Raw genomic sequence first — 19,222 nt, forward strand, 5'->3', positions numbered from 1 at the left:
AAGCGCTCATTGGATTTGTTTTGCTTACTGCTGTGCCACCATTGCCAAGAACACCGTCCGCCATTTGAATATTCGTTGAAAGGATACGAGAGGCTGGGCCGTGATGGTACATGCCTTAATCCCAGTTCCAGGGAGGCAGAGGCAGGCAGAGAGCTCTGTGAGTTTGAGGTCAGCCTGGCCTACAGAGTGAGTTCCAGGACAGCCAGGGCTATCCAGGGAAACCTGTCTTGAAAAACCAGACGGACAAGTGAAGTAATGTGGTGGCCGTTAGACAAGGGGCTTCACGAATAGATGGCATACATGGGCCACGGGGTGGTGAGTGTAATGTTAGCTGTGCCTTTGGCCCACACAGCTGCAATATTTTGACTTCCATTTGCATTTCTCAGGGGCGGGCTTCTCTCACAGAAGAGAAAGAAGTGTTTGCCCAGGAACATGAAGAAATGAAGAACCTAGAAGCCATTGTTCAAAAGATAAAACCAACTGCCCTCATAGGTAAATGTTTTTCTACTCTTGTTCCTTGAATTTGACCTATTTAACATTGTTTTGCTTTTTAAAAAATTCTAAACCTTTGGAATCAAGAAGGAAAATGGACACACTCAAGTAGTGCGATCCTCACAGGCACTGAGATGTATTTCAGTTCTGCCTTCCTAGTGTGTTCCAGATCTGAGCTGAGGTGTGTGCCCCGTGCTGTGCCAGCCTGCTAACGTCTGCCAGTTAAGCCCTTTTCAGGCTTCTTACGCAGGTAGACAGCCCTTCCTGAATGAGCTGGAAACTCACCCCCAGATCACTGGGCAGGGCCTACAGATGGGTGTTCGTTGTCTTCATCGTGAAGGGGATTGTGGAGGAGGGAAGGGAAGGGAAGGCAAGGCAAGGCAAGGCCAACTGTAGTGGGTAGAGGTCTGTGATAGTGGTGCAAAGGCCAGCCTTCCATGAGGCCACAGGACATTAGCTTTGCCATGAGGAACCATGCCACAGTACACCATTCACACTGAGATCCAGGGGCTCTGTCTTCCTAGAAGACAGGGCTTGCCCTTCATGGATCATTCCATTCTTCCTCAGATCTCAAGTGACTCTCTGTGTGCACGGTAGGTGTGTGGCATTTGGCTGTGGGTGCTGTGCACCCCTCCCTTCACACCCCAGCTTTGGGGTGCACGACAGGATGACAGTGCTGGAGCTCAGCCTGAGCTGTATGAGAACCCGCCTCCCAGAAGCGTCACGTGTTCAAATTCTGTGCTTCACATCTTGAAGAAAGCTATGAGTTTGTTCCCTTTCTGTGTTTGTCTACTTTGAATCATAGTGTCACCTTAGAAGCACGTTTCAATAGTTAATATCGAGGATAATGATCTGGAATCACAGACGACTTTACACAGAGGCCTTCAGTGTTGCCTTGTGCAGTGCGTTCCTCAGTTTGCCCACTACCTTCCACCTTCCTCATGTTAGTTTGTTAGTTGCTTTATTCTGCTTCCAGTGAGAGGTTATTTCAGCTTCACAGTGGACTGAAAGGATAGTTAACACCACCTTATAAAGACATAGCTACCACAGTCTACTCAAAATTGCTTAGAGAGAATGTATTAGACATGATTTAGTTTCCTGACAGAAATGCTTGTAACCACAGTTCCTCGTGGCTGACAATTCTGACTTGTGAGTCTGCTGTCATGTCTGATTTATAAAGGTACTTGATCTGTGACCCTAAAGATTATTGCCTTGAGCAACATTGTTTCATCACTAGGCCTCAGTGTAAACAGTCTGTGCTTTGTTCAGGGCCTATAAGAAATGAGCTGCCACATCTCATTGTGTGGGGGCCTGGACCTTTTGGAAGAACTAACCAGTGACAGTTCTGATCCCCCATGTCTTGTTTCCTTCGTAGGAGTTGCTGCAATTGGTGGTGCTTTCACAGAACAAATTCTCAAGGACATGGCTGACTTCAACGAGCGGCCCATCATCTTTGCTTTGAGTAATCCGACCAGCAAAGCCGAGTGCTCTGCAGAGCAGTGCTATAATGTCACCAAGGTGAGCACCAGTGTGGGTCACCACAGGAGCCTGGGGTGCCCCAGGAGTTGGTCACCTGCTCTTGACATCAGACTTACTCCAACAGAACTGAAAGATGTGTGACAGACCCTCCTTCAGTGTTGACTCCCTTTTGTCATCTTCAGTAAAGAAACCAACCTTGTATGTTTTCGTGATAGTACTCCTTGAGTGACTTGGAAAGAAAGATTTAAAAATAAAAAAATTAAAGGGAAAGAACTTAGCTTTGGGTGGTTATGAAGATATCTTTAGCTGTTTCTAAGCACTGAAGTATACAAAATGAAACCACAGTTTAATTTTTGCTTAGCTAAATTTTGGGTTTGGATTTTGGTGCCATGGGTGGAGGATTTGGGCAGCTCTGCTGATACCCAGCCAGACTGGCATGGAATCCTCGGCACTCAATACTTCGGTGTTTTAAAAATAAAAAGTTAATTTTATATTGTGTTTATACTAACATATATTTGACTGATAGGTTGGCAGAAGGCCATTTGCTCTCTCAAAGATTTGAGAATATCATAACAAAAATGAAATTCAGTTTTATGCATCTAAAACTTCTATTTTGGAAATATAAAATAGAGTAGGGAATGTAAACACAGCACAAAGCCATGATGCTGTATGCGAGCCAGAGCTTGAAGGCTCGCCTTTGTAATAGCGTTTCAGGCCTTCAGCACTGGAGCTAATGATGCTTCTGACAAGGAGCCACTCCAGGACTCTTCTCTCTTATCTGGGATGGCGATCAGTATCATGAGTAATTTTAATTTTGATCTTATCTACAGATTGAGTTTTCTTCACATTCTTCCATAGCCTTAAATCCACAAGGGAGAATACACGGCCTCTGAGCAGTACAGAATCTAGTGTACTTCTTGCATGTAGGAGGCCCTGAACCAGCAAGTGCGTAATTAATTGTTTTGTTTCCATGAATGTCAACAGTCCTGGTTAGCCCAGCACTCCTGCCATACACATACGTAATGCCAGTTCAGCGTATATGGCTGTGCTTCAAGCCTTCAGTGTGTCAGAAGTAGGTGACTGCCTCCCCTCGCTCTTAAGAGCTCACCTAATGCCCTGCATTGTAAAACATTGACAGTCACCAGGAAACTGGACATTATGTTCTAACCTAGCATACCATCTCGAAAATTCTAGGAGCCTCTTGACTTCATCTTCAGATGTTTGCAGTTAGAAGCCTCTTCAGATGTGGCCATTGGGCTTGTGGTTGGACCACTGCACAAAACAGAGTGGTGACCTTAGGGACTCCTGTGCGGGGGGCCCATTCCTGGGTACATTAATATAGAGTAAAAAACACCCCGTCCTGACCCCTTGGCAACACCAACAGCACAGCCCCTGGGCTCACCAGGAGTTAAGCTCTGGACACTCCTCACCTCCTTCAGATGGTTCTGTCCTCAGATACCCCACTTCTCTTATCAGTAGTGTGCGTCTGTGTTGCAGGGGCGTGCAATCTTTGCCAGCGGCAGTCCTTTTGATCCAGTCACTCTCCCAGATGGACGGACTCTGTTTCCTGGCCAAGGCAACAATTCCTACGTGTTCCCAGGAGTTGCTCTTGGGGTGGTGGCCTGTGGACTGAGACACATCCCTGATACGGTCTTCCTCACCACGGCTGAGGTACTGTGAAGAGCTGGTGCATGCCAAGGCTGGACCATGCCACGGTGATATATTTATTTAGTGTCACAGCTGTCTGTCAAGTATGAAGAATGCTAAGTATTTTTTTTCCAAATGTTGATAAGTAACATTTCTCCATTGTGAGCCTTCCTAAATAATGGCATTTTGAAGTCTGACACAGTATAGTAGAAGTGACTCTCGTTACTGTTTCAGTACAGAAAACCAAAGCTACATAGCTTTTAAGCAGAAGTGAGATTAAAACAGGGCATTGTATGTTCATATGCTCAGGAAAGGGGCTGCTGAGATGGTTCAGTGGGCAGAGGTGCTTGCTGCTGTCAATATGATGAGCTGACTTGAGTGCGCAGGGCTTACATAGCATAGAAGAACATCTCCTGCAGCTTGGTCTCTGGTTTCCACCTGTGTCATGGCATGCCTGTGCCCCCCCCCCCCCCCGAAATACTCAAAAATGTAATGAGGACATTTTTTAGGAAACCACTGATAGGAGAAGTCGGCTCCCAAGTAGGATTTCAGGAAAGCCCCTCAGGGTGTCGCAGAGCCCACCTGCAAGGCAATGGTGTGCAGTTAAGAATGGATTTTACCCAGCTGCAAGCTAACACTTTAGCCAGAGCTTTGTGGACTCTGGTGGAGAGAACACGGAGCCCCAGCTCAGAGACAAAGAGTGCCATAATTCCCAGTGCAGAAGATCCTGTGAGCTTGCAGTTGTTGTCAGGTTCCTTTGCATCCCAAGCCTCAGCAGGACTGTGATGGGGGTGGGGGGTGTACATGCATATATTTGTAAGCCATGGCCTGATAACTAGAGTGCTGATCCTGTTGTAACTGTGTTCCAGTTTTGGGTAGGTTACAATCTATGAGCCAGAAACTTGTCAATTTCTTCTCAACAAATAATAGCTGAACTGAGCGAAAGGAAACCTGATTGCATTTTCCAGCAAGCATGGTGTTCTTTGCACTGTGAAGAGGAATCCCAAGAACAGTGGCAGATTTCAGAGTCAACTGCGTGATCTAAGAGCACTGCCTGGGTCGCTCCTGCCTCTCTCTGGGAGAGTAGTGAACTTCAGGCATTTTTTTTTAAATTTTTATTTTCTATATTCTTTGTTTACATTCCAAAAGCTTTCCTCTTTCCCAGTTCCCCTCTCCCCATATGTCCCATAAGTCCTCTTTTCTCCATCCATTCTCCTATCTTTCCCCCCTCCTTTTTCTCTGTCCTGGTACTCCCCTACAATGCTGGATCAAGCCTTTCCAGGATTAGGGCCCTCTTCTTCCTTCTTCATGGAAATCATTTGATATGTATGTATCTTCAGTATTCAGAGCTTCAGGGCTAATATCCACTTATCAATGATTTCATTCCATGTGTATTCTTTTGTGATTGCATTACCTTGCTTAGGTATTTTCCAGTTCCAACCATTTGCCTAAAAATTTCATTGTTTTTAATTGCTGAATAGTACTCCATTGTGTATATATACCACATTTTCTGTATCCATTCCTCCACTGAGGGATATCTGGGTTCTTTCCAGCTTCTGGCTATTATAAATAAGGCTGCTATGAACATAGTGGAGCATGTGTCCTTATTGCATGCTGGGGAATCCTCTGGGTATATGCCCAGGAGAGGTATAGCAGGGTCCCCCAGAAGTGTCATGTCCAGTTTTCTTAGGAACTGCCAGACTGATTTCCATAGTGGTTGTACCATCTTATAATCTCACCATCAGTGAAGGAGTGTTCCTCTTTTTCCACATCCTCGCCAACACCTGCTGTCTTCTGAGTTTTTAACCTTAGCCATTCTGACTGGTGTGAGGTGAAATCTCAGGGTTGTTTTGATTTGCATTTCCCTAATGACTAATGATGTTGAGCACTTCTTAAGGTGCTTCTCAGCCATCCGAATTTCTTCAGATGAAAATTGTTTAGGTCTGTACCCCATTTTTTAATAGAGTTATTTGGTTCCCTGGGGTCTAACTTCTTGAGTTCTTTGTATATATTGGATATTAGCCCTCTATCGGTTGTAGGGTTGGTGAAGATCTTTTCCCAATTTGTTGGTTGCCGTTTTGTCCTTTTGACAGTGTCCTTTGCCTTACAGAAACTTTGTAATTTTATGAGATCCCGTTTGTCAATTCTTCATCTTATGGCTTCAGGCATTTTCTTAGCAGTGTTAAAAGTAGGACAGTTGATGTGTCTGGCTTGTTTCTTTTTAGATCAAAAAATATTGACAAATTCAGTTATATTTACTAATTTTTACATAAAGAAAAGTACAACTTTCTTTTAGGAAAACAGAAAATGATCATAATAATTTAGCCCATGTTTTCTTGCTTTAACTCTAGCACCCTCTAGTGACAATGTCAGGTAAATACGTTTTATTTCTCATTTCATAAATAGTAATAACTGATCACTGCCAAAGGTTCCCGGGCTTTAATCTCAGCACTCTGGAGGCAGGACCAAGTGGATCTCTGTGAATTCAAGAAGAATCCAGTGTACATAGCAGGTTTTAGGTCATCCAGAGTTACATGATGACGCCCAGACACCTCCCCTCCCAGAATTTTTTTTTCTTTTTTGGAAGAAAAAAATAAATGGGTGTGGTGTCTCATGCATACCTGTAATCCCAGCATTTGGGGGGTTGGATCTAGATGTAGGATTTCAAGGTTAAGGCCGTTCTTGGCTACACAGAGAGCTCCAGGTCAGCTTGTGCTGTGTGGTGAAACAGCAGAGCCAAATAAAGGAAAAGAAACGGGTGCCATGGCAACTGGGCTCTCACTGCTGGTCTCCTCTGAGCTGCGTCATCACAGCTCTCCTTTCTTACACAACACCCTACTCGCTCTCCATGTTTCTTAATCACACGTGCACACATGCACACAAACACACGCACACACGCACACACACACACACACACACACGCGCGTACACACACACACATACACAGTCGATTTAGGGTATTTTTTTTGCTTTTCACTGAGTTCTTAAGGCAGGTCTCTCTCACTAACCCTGGGTCTTGCTGATGTGGCCAGGCTGGCTGACAAGCAGGACCCAGGGTTCTACCTGTCTCTGCCTCCCCAGCACTGGGCGTCTGTCTAAGTGTGCTGCAGAGCCTTGCCCACAACCTGAGGACAGTGCCTCAGGACCTCATGCTCATGTAAGTAAGCACTCTTCCTGCTGCGCAGTCCTGCCAGCCTCAAGGCTGCTCTTAAACTCTCTGACACTGAGGTTTTTTCCTGGTTGGTTTTGTTCTTGAGAGCTTTGGATTTTAAAAAGACTATATTGCTCCTTTAACAGAAGTCCACTCTCTCTAAGGCCCTTCTTTCTTCAGAATGTCATTAACAACTAAATTGATGCTGACACAGAGTGGAAGCAGCTCAACAGAGGCACCAGGGAGAACAGATCTGTAGACGCGCACTGCCAGAGGGCCGGGGAAGGCTGTCTGGTTCAGCTAGCCAGCTAACTGAGCCAACCGGTCAGACATCAGGCTGACTTGCTTTATTCCACAGCCCTGGATGTAATAACTTCTATATTACAGTACACATACACAAAAACTGGTTTGAGGAGGCTGGAGAGATGGGTTGGTGGTTAAGAGCATTGGCTGCTCTTCCAGAGGACCTGGGTTCAATTCCCAGCCCACATGGTGCCTCAAAACTATCTGTAACTTTAGTTCCAGGGCATTTGACGTCGTCTTTGGTCCTCCAAGGACACCAGGCATAGACACAGAGGTGCACAGACATTCATGAAGGCAATATACCATGTATATGTATATGTGTATGTATATGTATACACACATACATATACACATATATGTATACATGTGCATATATTTACTTATAAATATATGCACATGTGTACATATATATTTATTTTTATATATAAATTTATATACATGTATATATAAATACATAAATTTATACACACACACACACAAAGTTTAAATACTAGTTTGGTCACATATAAACTGGAAATCTCATTGATTGCACTAAATCTGGAAGGTTATTTTGGATTCCTTAAAATTTATTATTTGTTTTCTGTGTGAGTGGTGCATGTGCATGTACTTGTGCAAAGGTGAATGCATGTGTATGAGGTGTGTGAAGGTCAGAGATGAACACTACTTGATTCAGGCTCTCTTACTAAGTCCAGAGATCACCTGTAGCCTTGACTGCCTGGCCCAGGCATCAGGGACAGAGCAGTGTGGGTGATGCTCCTGTCTCCTCCTCCTGGTGCTGACTGCCGGACTGGGCCATGCAGTGGCTTTATGCAGGCACCAGGACCTGTGTTCTGACTCCTGGGATTGGGCAGCAGGCATTCTAGTTAAAGAACTCATCTTTCCAGCCTCTCTTCCTGAATCTTTGTTTTAAATATGAAGAGAGAGATTGTTAACTTCTCTGGCGCTGGTAACAGTCTTTCGTACTGTGGATGACACCTGGCTGTGCAGCTCAGGTCGGTGTCCTTGGCTGTATAGTACGCAGCAGACCACCAGAGTCGTGTGTGTGTATGTGTGTGTGTGCTGACATGCATCTGACTTGACATATGGGCAGGGAACTTTTTGCTCTCTTCAAAACTTGAAAATTCCATCCTAACACAACAAGGTTAAGTTCTGTCTATCCAATACTTTCATTTTAGATATGAATATAGAATAAAGTTAACATAGAGTTACACCATTGTGTGCAAAACAGTCCGGCAGTTCTACTTTTTACATAGTGTGTCAGGTGTTTATCACTAGAATGAATCAGCGGTTCCATTGTTTCTTTCCTATTTGGAATGGTATCTATGTTCTCAATGATTTAGATCCCTCCCCCTTCCCCCTGTGTCTGAGTGTTTCCCCTGCATGTCTGTAAGGAATCCAACTCGGCCTCTCAGAGAGTAGCCAGTGTTGTTAATCACTGAGCCATCTCTGCAGCCCCAAGGTAATTATTGCTGTTGTTTGAGGCAGGGTCTCAGTGTGTAGCTGGCTAGCCTGAAACTCACTCTGCAGACCAGGCTAACTTGAGATGCACAGAGGTTGTCGGCCTCTGACTCCCGAGTGTAGGGATTAAAGGTGTGCACGGAACACCCAGCTCCACTCATGTCCCATCTGCAGATCAGGAGTTACCTGATACGCCTCACTAGTTCTCAGATCCATAAATGAGGAAAACCCACACAACCCGTGAGCTGTTCCCACCTGAGCTCTGGAAAGGAATAGTTGTCCTCTCCTCTCTGTTCTGTGAGAAGTGGCATGCCCACTTCAGTGATAAACATTTAATGTCTGTATGTTTAGAGTTTGGAACCCTGATTACTTTCTCTGGGACAAAGGAAAGCTTGTGTTTACTACCATGTCATAAAAGAAAGACATTAGTTAAATGAATTTATTATATAGTCAGGACCAGCAGTCTCTATGTCTAGGAGTCTTAGTCAGTGTTCTGTTACTGTGAAAAGACACCGTGACCAAGGCAACTCTTATAAAAGAAAGCATAGAATTGGGAACATGCTCACAGTTTCAGAGGGTTAGGCCATTAATCATGGCCAGGAGCATGGGAGTATGTAGGTAGGGTTGGTGCTGGATGAGCAGAGAGACAGACAGAGAGAGAGAAAGAGAGAGAGAGGGAGGGAGGGAGGGAAGAGACTGGGACACAAGGCCTGGCATGGGCTTTCAAAACCTCAGCCCATTCACATCGACACACCTCCTCCAACAAGTCTCCTCTTCCCAGTCCTTCCAAACAGTCTTTACCTGAGGACCAAACCAGCAAATATTCGAGTCTGTCAGCATCATTCTTATTGTTGGGGGTCCAGGAGTTGCCTCATAAACCACACGGACAACCGATCCCAGTCAGACAGGGACAGTTTATGGAGCATTCACCCAGACTGGTGGATGGGGCCTTGGACCAGACTCAGGAACTGGATGCAGGATAGTACAGCGCTTTCAAGCCTTGAAATCCACAAGCAATCTGAGCCAAGTTATTCTACCAGCCAGGATTTAGGGGGAGGGATTTCTTTAGGAACCTGTGTCTGTTGCACATTTGTCTTGCTCCCATTGATGGGGGCATTCTACTCTGGTGGGGACTTGCTGTGTTGCCTAACGTTCATGTCTTAACTTGCCAGCCAGATGTCATTACCCACATGCATGTCTTATTCTGCCAGAAAGGATGCCAATTTCCGGAGAGGTCTTAGGAACATAAAACCTTGACCCCTACTCAAATGGAAGTCTTATTCCAAATAGCTTCTTATATTGGTGTCCATCCATCTTATGTTGGGTCCATCCCAGGGCAGCGAGAACAGTAAAAGCTCATGCACGGGTACAGGAAGGCATGCAGGTACTGCTGCCCGGCGCTTGGTTCAAGGCTAAGCTTCTCGTGGCTAACTGAACACTGACTGCTCTTGTGATTGCTTTCCAAGAACACCAGAGGACAGAGCATTACAGAACATGCGACCAACTCAGGCATGAGGAAGTTTCCTTATAACATTCGTGACACACAAACAGCTACTCAGGCAGCAGCTACCTGGACCTTAACACCACTCAGATCGTGACACTAGGCTATCATGTTTATATAATGAAGTCACACTACTCCAGAGTGAGCTGTGCCGTAGATAAATGCTTCTCTCCAATTGCCTCTGCCTGGATGTCCCTGGTCAGAAGTTCTCAGCCACGCACAGCGTCAGTGTTTGGCATTGACAATATGCCATTCTCTTTCCTCTACAGAAGCTCTCTACTTCCAGATTCAGGGCACTTTGTCTCCAGTTCACATAAGGGGGTCTTCATGATGTTGGGATGTTGGGAGAGAGGGAGAGAGAGAGAGAGAGAGAGATCCTCTCCCGGTCACCCCTCCCCTTTCTTCTCTCTGTCTCTGTCTCTCCCCTCCCCTCCCCTCTCCTCCCTGTGTGTGTGTGTGTGTGTGTGTGTGTGTGTGTGTGTGTGTGCGCACTCATGTCTGTCTGTCTCCTAGTTTCTTCCCAGCCCTTCAGTCAGGCCCACCCTACCTGCTAGCCTCTGTCACTGTGGCTGGATTAGCATTCACTTTTCCTGCCATCTAGGCTGCTTCCTGCCCTGTCTCCTTTTGTTCCGTGTGCTGTTACCTCACTAACCTAGAAATCTCCCTGGCAGGGCCTGTGCCTGTGCGGTCTTCTGGTCTTCTGGTATGCTGAGGGAACCAAATTATCTTTGAAATAACTGCCTGAGGCAGAGTCAGGTGGAGCTCTGAATTTAACACCAGCCTGGTTTAACTAACCAGTTGCAGGCCAGTCAGAGCTCCATGGTGAGCCTGTCTCAGAAAAGCTCAGTCTCTAGATGCAGGAGGTTTCCTGATCCCAGGTCACATGCATAGAGGTTAAGACACACCCAAAATTTTCTGTTTCTTATTTTTTTCCCTGTGTGTTTATAATAGTGTTCTGGATAAATAATGAAAAAATAAATATAATTAAAGAATATTTAAAATATGGACACAGCTGGGTATGTAGCTCAGTGGGAGAGTAGTATGCACAAAGCCCCAAGTTTGGTACAGAGAGAGAGAGAGAGAGACAGACAGACAGACAGAGACAAAGAGACAGAGACTGACTGACTGACTGACTGACTATTCCGTTGCTCAAAATGTCACCAGTGAAGGCTTCCTGTCCCTCTCTGCCCAGCCTTTCTGTTCAAGGCTCGGTTGTGTGCTGACCTAGACCTACCTTGTGCAGTGACTTAATTGGTTAACTCTGTGCAGAGCTAGGGAGTAACATAGGGGAGCTAATGGGGAGCGCGTGGCTAGGTAAGCAGATAACCAAGAGTCCTTAGCCAGTGCCTGGGCAGGTCCCAGCCCCTGTCGTGCTCCCTGTGTGGATTTGGGTGGAGAGCCTCTCCTGAGCGGGCCTGTCCTGAGCAGGCCTGTCCTGAGCGGCAGCCTCCTCTTTCCAGGCCCCTTTCCGTGACTTCTTGATCGGCCTCTTATCTCCCTGGTTCTCCAGGAATTGTTTGGTGTGAGGTCATTTCAGAAAGACACATGGACTCTCTCCTCTGTCTCACTCTCGGTGTGACCCAGCTATTGCCACAGTTCCACTGTCTGTTGATACGACAGCCATTTTCATGGAACAGTTTCCGTATGTGGCCACTGCTGTAGTTGTCTGTAAAATCGCCACCCTGAATCCTGTGATGTATGAGCCTTCTTATTCGTTTTCTCTTTTTAAGGTCATATCTCAGCAAGTGTCAGATAAACACCTACAAGAAGGCCGGCTCTATCCTCCTTTGAATACCATTCGAGACGTTTCCTTGAAAATCGCAGTACAGGTGAGACAAGCAGCCTCGTGACTTCCTTCCTTCTTTTGCTACATATGTGTTTTACTGTTTCCCGTCCTTGCTTGGCGTGCACCTTCATATTCTAGGACTCAGGGGTGCGGAAAGCATGCAATTTATGGTGTGTGTATTGGAAGGGGAACTGAGAGAGAGAGGGAGGGAGGGAGGGAGGGAGGGAGGGAGAGAGAGAGAGAGAGAGAGAGAGAGAGAGAGCAGATCAGTGGTTCTCAGCTTTCCTAATGCTGCCACCTTTAGTACAGTCCCTCATGGTTTTGTGACTCCAACCATAAGATTGTTTTGTTGCTGCTTCACAACTGTGGTGCTGTAGTTGAGCCACGGCTCGGTTCCTAAGACTATCGCACATGTGGGCTTTCCAATGGCTGGACCCACACATTGAAAACCTCTTGCCCTGAGTGTCAGGGCAAGCTTATAAGGAGATAGGAAAGGGGAAAAGGAAACAGTCCACAGTCCCAGTCAGAACTGAGGGTGGGCGCTGAGCGGTGGGTGGGTGGGTGGGTGGGTGAGCGAGGGTTGAGGGCTCGCTGCACTGGGCCCATTAGCCTCACATCTCCTCAGGGCTTTCTTCAGCTGTGTCCTGCTTCTTGCTGGGCTTTGTTGTTTCTTTTAAGATGAATCTTTATATTTACTTTTTACACTGAGTGCCTGTGTGTGTTCACTTCAGGGCTAGTGCTTCTGGGCATCAGATCTGATGTACCAAGGGTCGCCAGCCATCTGACATGTGCTGGGAACTGAACTCAAATCCTGTGGAAGAACAGTGGATTCTCTTAACCGCTGAGCCACTTCCCTAGCATGAGGCTGTTTCCTTGAGGTTATAAAATGGGGTTTATAGCTATAGACACAGATTTACATGTAAGCATAGAGACAGGAAGCATCTTAGAATTACTGTTGCTGTGATGAAAGACTATGACCAAAACAACTTGGGGAGGAAAGGGTGTATTTGGCTTCCATACCCAAGTCACAGTTGTTGGGGGACGCTGAGGCAGGAACCTGAAAGTAGGAGCTGATGCAGAGGCCGTGGAGGGCTGATGCTTACTGACGTGCTCCCCGTGGCTTGCTCTGCCTGCTTTCTTTCTTTCTTTCTTTCTTTCTTTCCTTTCTTTCTTTCTTTCTTTCTTTCTTTCTTTCTTTCTTTCTTTCTTTCTTTCTTTCTTTCTTTCTTTCTTTCTTTAATTAGATATATTCTTTATTTACATTTCAAATGTTGTCCCCTTTCCTGGTTCCCCCCTTCCCTGAAAATCTCATAAGCCATCTCCCCTTCCCCAATCAACCCTCCCCCGCTTCCCTGTCCTGGTATTCCTCTATACTATGGCATCAAGTGTTTCCAGGACGGAGGGCCTCTCCTCCCTTTGGTGTCCAATAAGACTATCCTTTGCTGCCGTTGTGTCTGGGGCCATGGGTCCCTTCATGTGTACTCTTTGGTTGATGGTTTTGTCCCTGGGAGCTCTGGGAGTACTGGGTGTCTCATACTGTTGTTCCTCCTGTGGCGCTGCAAACCCCTCCAGCTCCTTGGGTCCTTTCTCTAGCTCCCCCATTGGGGACCCTGTGCTCAGTTCAATGGCTGGCTGAGAGTGTCCCCCTCTGTATTTGTCATGCATGGGCAGAACCTCCCAGGTGACAGCTATATCTGGGTCTGGTCAGCAAGCACTTGTGGGCATCAATAATAGTGTCTGGGTTTTGTCACTGTATATGGGATGGATCCCTGGGTGGGATAGTCAGTCTCTGGATGGTCTTTCCCTCAGACTCTGCTCCACCCTTTGTCTCTGTATCTCCTTCTGTGGGTATTTTGTTCCCCTTTCTACAAAGGACACAGGATCCATACTTTGTTCTTCCTCCTTCTTGAGCATCATTTGATTTGTGAATTGTGTCTTGGGTATTCCAAGCTTCTGGGCTAATACCCACTTATCAGTGAGTGCATACTGAGTGTGTTCTTTTGTGATTGGGTCACACCTCACTCCTGCTTTCTTACTGAGAACCCAGTATGACCAGCTCAGGGATGACACCATCCACAATGCACTGGGCCCTTCCCCACCTCTTAATTAGGGAACTAAGAAAATGCCCCACAGGTTTCCCCGCAGCTGGATCTTACTACGGCAGCATTTCCTCAGGTGAGGCTCCCCCCTCTCAGAGGACTCTGGCTCGGTCAAGCTGACATAAGCTTACCAGCACAGGAGGTGTTGGCTGTGTCTGCATCTTTGTCAAAAAGATGTTTTCGGTCCCCAACTAAGCCTTTTGCAAAGAGGGCTCCTAAAGTGTTTACTACGGTGTATTGGTCACGTTTTTCTTTCTCTGTGACTAAACACTATGACCAAGGCAACTTATGAAAGAAAGTGTTTAACTGACCTTAAGTTTTCAGAGAGTTAGAGTCCATAGTGACAAGAACATCTTGACTTATAAGCAGGACACAGAGAGTCTTCTGAAAACTCAAAGCCTTCCCCATGGGAACTTCTCCTGTGACGATGCCATATGTCTTAATCCTTCCCAAACAGCTGTACCCAGTGGGGACTGAGTATCTGAGCATACAAGCAGCCTGCGGGGCTGTTCTCATTCAGACTGCCACACATGGTGTTTCAAATTCTGAGCAGGGTGCTTTTCCCTCTTCCTTACCAGGGCTTAGAGGGTGGGTGTTAAAGTTGACCATGAAGGTTCTCCTGCTTATGTCTTATTAGCTGCCTAACACAGGACAGACAGCGACAGGGACAGATGTGCACCAGAAGGCAGAGACGCTTTCCCTAACACAGCTGAACTGTGTCCTGCCTGCACCTTTTAATGGTCTTGTAGCATTAGTCTGTCACAGTTGCTGTAACCAAGTACCTCTTTCTGGGTGGTTTCAACAGAACTTTTTTTTTTAATTTTGCGACTGGTGTACACCAAGGTCAGGGTGTCCAGTGACTTTGTCCCCTCCTCAGGTCTGTGGCCTTGCCTTGGGGCTACTTTCTTATGTCCTTGGACTTTTCTCTGCATATGCCCTCTTGTCCTTGGTGTTTTTGCTGTTCAGGTGTGATATGGATTAGGACCATCCTAAAATCTGTATTTTAACTTCTGAAGCACTACTGGTGAGGGCACCAGCATATATGATTATATGTGGGGGAACATGAACTTGACCCATAACAGCCTTGGTTTCACCAGGGTCGGTCAGGGTCTCTGCTCTTAGGCATTTTGTGTTTGGGCAGGAGTCTGCTGTTGGCATTGGCAGCCTCTGGCCACAAGGGGTCAGCAGCGCCCGCTCAGTGTCACCACTCAAAAGGCAGGCAGACTTCTTGCAGGCAGTAGGTCTTGCAGACTCAACTTCCTGCTTTAAATATCAGTAGTTTACACTATTCCAAGATTATAGAAATGGCACCATTTAAGTTTCATATGTTGATGTTTATCTTGTTGATTGAAGGTATATTCTTCAAAATCAGTACTTTGAAAAACATCCTGATATTTTAACCTGATCTATACCTGCCAATTTTTAGTTTTCATTACTTAGTACTGAACAGCACTATTTTAAGCTTATTTTGACAATTTAAATGAAAATAAATTAGCACATAGAAGAGAAAGTGAGAAGGCAAGGAGCAGTAGAGGAGATACGGACTGTGGACTCCAGAGTCTGTATACTTAGAATCCTGTGCTGTTGCCTGCACAGAAACCGAGGATCCAGGGGTGAAGGGCCAGTGCCCGGAAGGAAGCGACTGTAAGGGTTGCAGGGCTGAGGTACCTGGGTGTATCCAGATGACTAATTCTGCCATGGAGACGGGTGACGGACCCACAAGGAATGACTAGATAGATAAAAAGATCGGGTTGCTCTGTGCATGCGTTGATGGTGGAACAGTAGGCGTGGTTGCAGTTGCGGGAATCTGAATGTGGCAAGGAGAGTGAGGGCAGAGGACACTTTGTTCCTGAGTCTGGGAGATGGGAGAGAGCTCGCAGGGAGACCCGGGTATTCGGTGCAAGTCGATTAGCGGTCAGGCCTGCCAAGGCTTTGAGGACTGTTGTCGTTTCTGAGGAAAGAGACAACATTCACACGTCAGTCTCTGTCCCCAGCCTTCCCTGTTGTCACTAGTGTCCTTTCCTCTGGCCACATCTGATTCATAGCTGCATTGTCAGTTTCTTAGTTCATGTGCATGACTTTTTCTCTAGTACAAATTATGAATTAACTTTTGAAATGGATAAAATTTTGATTTGTATTCAATATCACCTTCTCATTATGAAACTGATAACTTGCCTTCCTTATTTTTAGATTGTGCAAGATGCATACAAAGAAAAGATGGCCACTGTTTATCCTGAACCCCAAAACAAAGAAGCCTTTGTCTCTGCCCAGATGTACAGCACTGATTACGACCAGATCTTACCTGACTGTTATTTGTGGCCTGAAGAAGTTCAGAAAATACAGACCAAAGTCAGCCAGTAACACAACAGCTAGAGTCCTTAACTTTATTAATAAGATCTTGATGTTTTCATGATTTGTAAGGGTCAGAATCTTTTATGATGATTCATAGTATGCTTAGAATGAGGTGATTTTTAGTTTAATAAACTCATGGGAGTATTAGTATAAATTAGGATAAACTTTACACTAGAGAGTTTTGTTTTACTTACTGTGGATATTTATGTTTTCTCTTGTGATTATTCTCTTTATAAATTCTGTTTAAAAGCTACTGTATCTGCTGCTGAGAAATTCCTCACTGATTTGTAGGAAGCTAATGGAAGAGTCACACTAGTAATAAATTAATAGAGCATAACTTGATTACGTTAAATGCCTACAGTTCTTTCTTGACTATTTTGTTAAAATCTCTTGAACAGTGAAGATAAACACAAACTTAGGCATAGCTGAACTTTTACTAAAGAGAAACACTACTTTGTTGCCTAGAGAAAAATCTTCTCAGGACTTTTATTCCAGGCCTCCGTCAGCTTTGTTCCTCGTGAACACTGGAACTCTTAACACCTCTGAGAAAGCTCTCTGCTGTTTACAGCACCCCGCGCAGCCTTAGATCATGAGCGTCTTCTGTCATTGTTACATCCCACAGAGCAAAGCTCTCATTGCCTTGGTTTTGAGTCCCAAACACTCCGTAGAAACACCCTTTCTCATCTCTGACCAGCCCTGGCCCTGCTGAGATCCTAGGGTGTTTTGTTAGTCTAGCCTAGGCTGTGAAAAAGGCTGCAAGGAGGGCCCTGAGAACCCAGCTCTGAGACAAGGGTGTCAGACGCAAGACCACGGTTCCCAGACAAGCTCGGGGTCCCTGACCGTCACCTGGCCTAATGTCCCTGTGGTTACTTCAGATGACTGAGAGCTCATGGCGTGAATAAATACATCTCCAATGCCTACCTTTCTATCAGATATTAAAATATGTTCATTACCAAAACCAGTCTGTGAGAAAAAGCAAGCCTTTCCCAAGTTGTATTAATTCACTGGACAGGTTGATAATGGCGTGAGTAGAAACAGCCTTACTTCCTAAGCTCAGGCTCCAGAGCATTCTGTATATCTAGAGACACTTCTGATCTTTAAGTTGCTTTAAAGCCTGTGTGGGTTTACGATGGGCAACTCTGTAAAGTGATCTCCTCGAAGGTGAAGATAACAGATTCTTTCAGGCGTGAGTTAAAAGGGTACAGATTTTCTAATGACAACTTTGACTAACAGTTTCTTCAGTGGAGTTATTTGGGAAAGATTCAGAATTTCTATCTATTCTTGTCTGTTTCCATGTTGTCAGGTAGTTGTAAATGAATGTATTGACCTATGCAAAAGATTTATTAAAGCCTAGAGAATATGAATAACATTGTAAATGTCATTTTTTCTTAAAATATCATTGTTACACTTGACAACAATAGTGCTGAGTTTTAGGAGATCATATGAAAAGCTATTAATTTTTTGAAGAAGGTTTGTTTTTTTTTAACTTTTGTGTGTGTGTGTGTGTGTGTGTGTGTGCTTTTTGGCCCTGGTTTTCTCTGGTGCCCACAGAGGTTGGAAGAGGATGTCAGATCCCCTGGAGCTAGAGGAACAGGTGGTTGTAAACCCCCTGCTGGGTGCTGGGAACTGAAGAAGAATCCTCTAGAAGGGCAGCGTGTTTAACCTGTGAGCCATGTCTACAAAACCAAGGCATTATGAAGTTTTAAAATTTCTAGTAATTGCTTATTCCAGTGTGGACTTCATTTAATATGTGTGTAAGCATATGTGTTGGATACTGTGAGCGGCCTCTTCCTGTTCCTAAGGAAAGATGTCCCAGCAGGCAGTAGGCAGTTACTCCCTACACACCAAGCATCGCCGTCCATTATTCCACTCGTGGTGTCCTGGTGGTTCCCTCGTGAGGCTGATATTATAAGTCACTTGTCGGAGCTCTTAAATAAGCACAGGCGTCCGTGGACAAACCGAGTCCGTGTTTGCCTGTCTTCATTCTCTCCTTTCGCCAGTCTACTGGAGACTAGCCAGCGGCGTCCCAAGAGCATTCTTAAGATTTCTAGTAGCTTCATTAAAAACATGAGAATTCATGTTAATAATACATTGAACCAATATACCTAAAATGTTATTTCAAAATATAATTAATATAAAAATTATTGAAGTGTTTGGTCAAGTCGATGCTAAGATCTTTCAAGGGCAGCCCTCCGCTCCACTCATGGTTTAGTCAGTTCAGACCAACCCCAGGCTGGCCTTTTTCTCATGCACCTGCTGCCTGCTGCTCCAGCCACCCAAGTGCTGGGATCACCACTGTGTGATCACACCCAGCAGGAGTCAATAACTTTTCCCTGGGATTCCTTAACAGAAAGTTATTTCGCCCTAGGAACAATCCATACATTCAGTGCAGTCCCATCTGTGAAAGGCAATGTGATTGGAAGGGCCACACTGTAAAAGCATATGGCTAGGTCACACTTAATGCTCTCAGGAGACAGCCATTTCATTTTTTTTTAATTTAAAAAATTTTTTAAATTTATCTTTACTTTTATGTACATTGGTGTTTGGCCTGCATGCATATTTGTATGAAGGTGTTGGATCACCTGGAACAGAAGTTACGTAGAGTTATGAGCTGCCATGGGGAAACTGGGAATTGAACCCCAGTCCTCTAGAAGCCAAGTGCTCTTAACCACCGAAATCTCTCTCTCTAGCCCTCCATTTCATTTTTTTAGTGCTACCGTCTTTATCTTGTGGCTCTCAAAGTTACCAAAGGACAAGAAAATGTGGAGCATGAATGGGGGACGGGAGGGAGGACTTGTCATGTTCTGTTGCCTGCCACTGAGCCCAGGACTGCAGACGGAGGAGTGTGCTCTGGTTTCTTCTTTCTTTTCTTTTTCTCTTTTGTCCAGGTCTGCAAGAGGAAGTAGATAAGATGAACATATAGCATTGACTCTGCCACAAACCCAGTTTTTGTT

At 45.3% G+C, this 19,222-nt stretch overlaps 1 protein-coding gene across 1 annotated transcript in view; it reads left to right on the forward strand.

Moving 5' to 3' along the window:
- Window positions 1-17,635, forward strand: part of Me1 (malic enzyme 1) — a 116,479-nt gene extending 98,844 nt beyond the window's left edge. Inside the window, exons 10-14 of the mRNA XM_052187704.1 lie at window positions 387-492; window positions 1,868-2,010; window positions 3,469-3,642; window positions 11,762-11,860; window positions 16,107-17,635. Of these exons, the coding sequence (XP_052043664.1) occupies window positions 387-492; window positions 1,868-2,010; window positions 3,469-3,642; window positions 11,762-11,860; window positions 16,107-16,277 (693 nt within the window). The 3' untranslated portion in view covers window positions 16,278-17,635. The remainder of the gene's footprint in view (window positions 1-386; window positions 493-1,867; window positions 2,011-3,468; window positions 3,643-11,761; window positions 11,861-16,106) is intronic.
- The last annotated feature ends 1,587 nt before the right edge of the window (window positions 17,636-19,222 follow it).

Source organism: Apodemus sylvaticus, chromosome 7, assembly GCF_947179515.1.
Source record: "Apodemus sylvaticus chromosome 7, mApoSyl1.1, whole genome shotgun sequence".
Taxonomy (NCBI): domain Eukaryota; kingdom Metazoa; phylum Chordata; class Mammalia; order Rodentia; family Muridae; genus Apodemus; species Apodemus sylvaticus.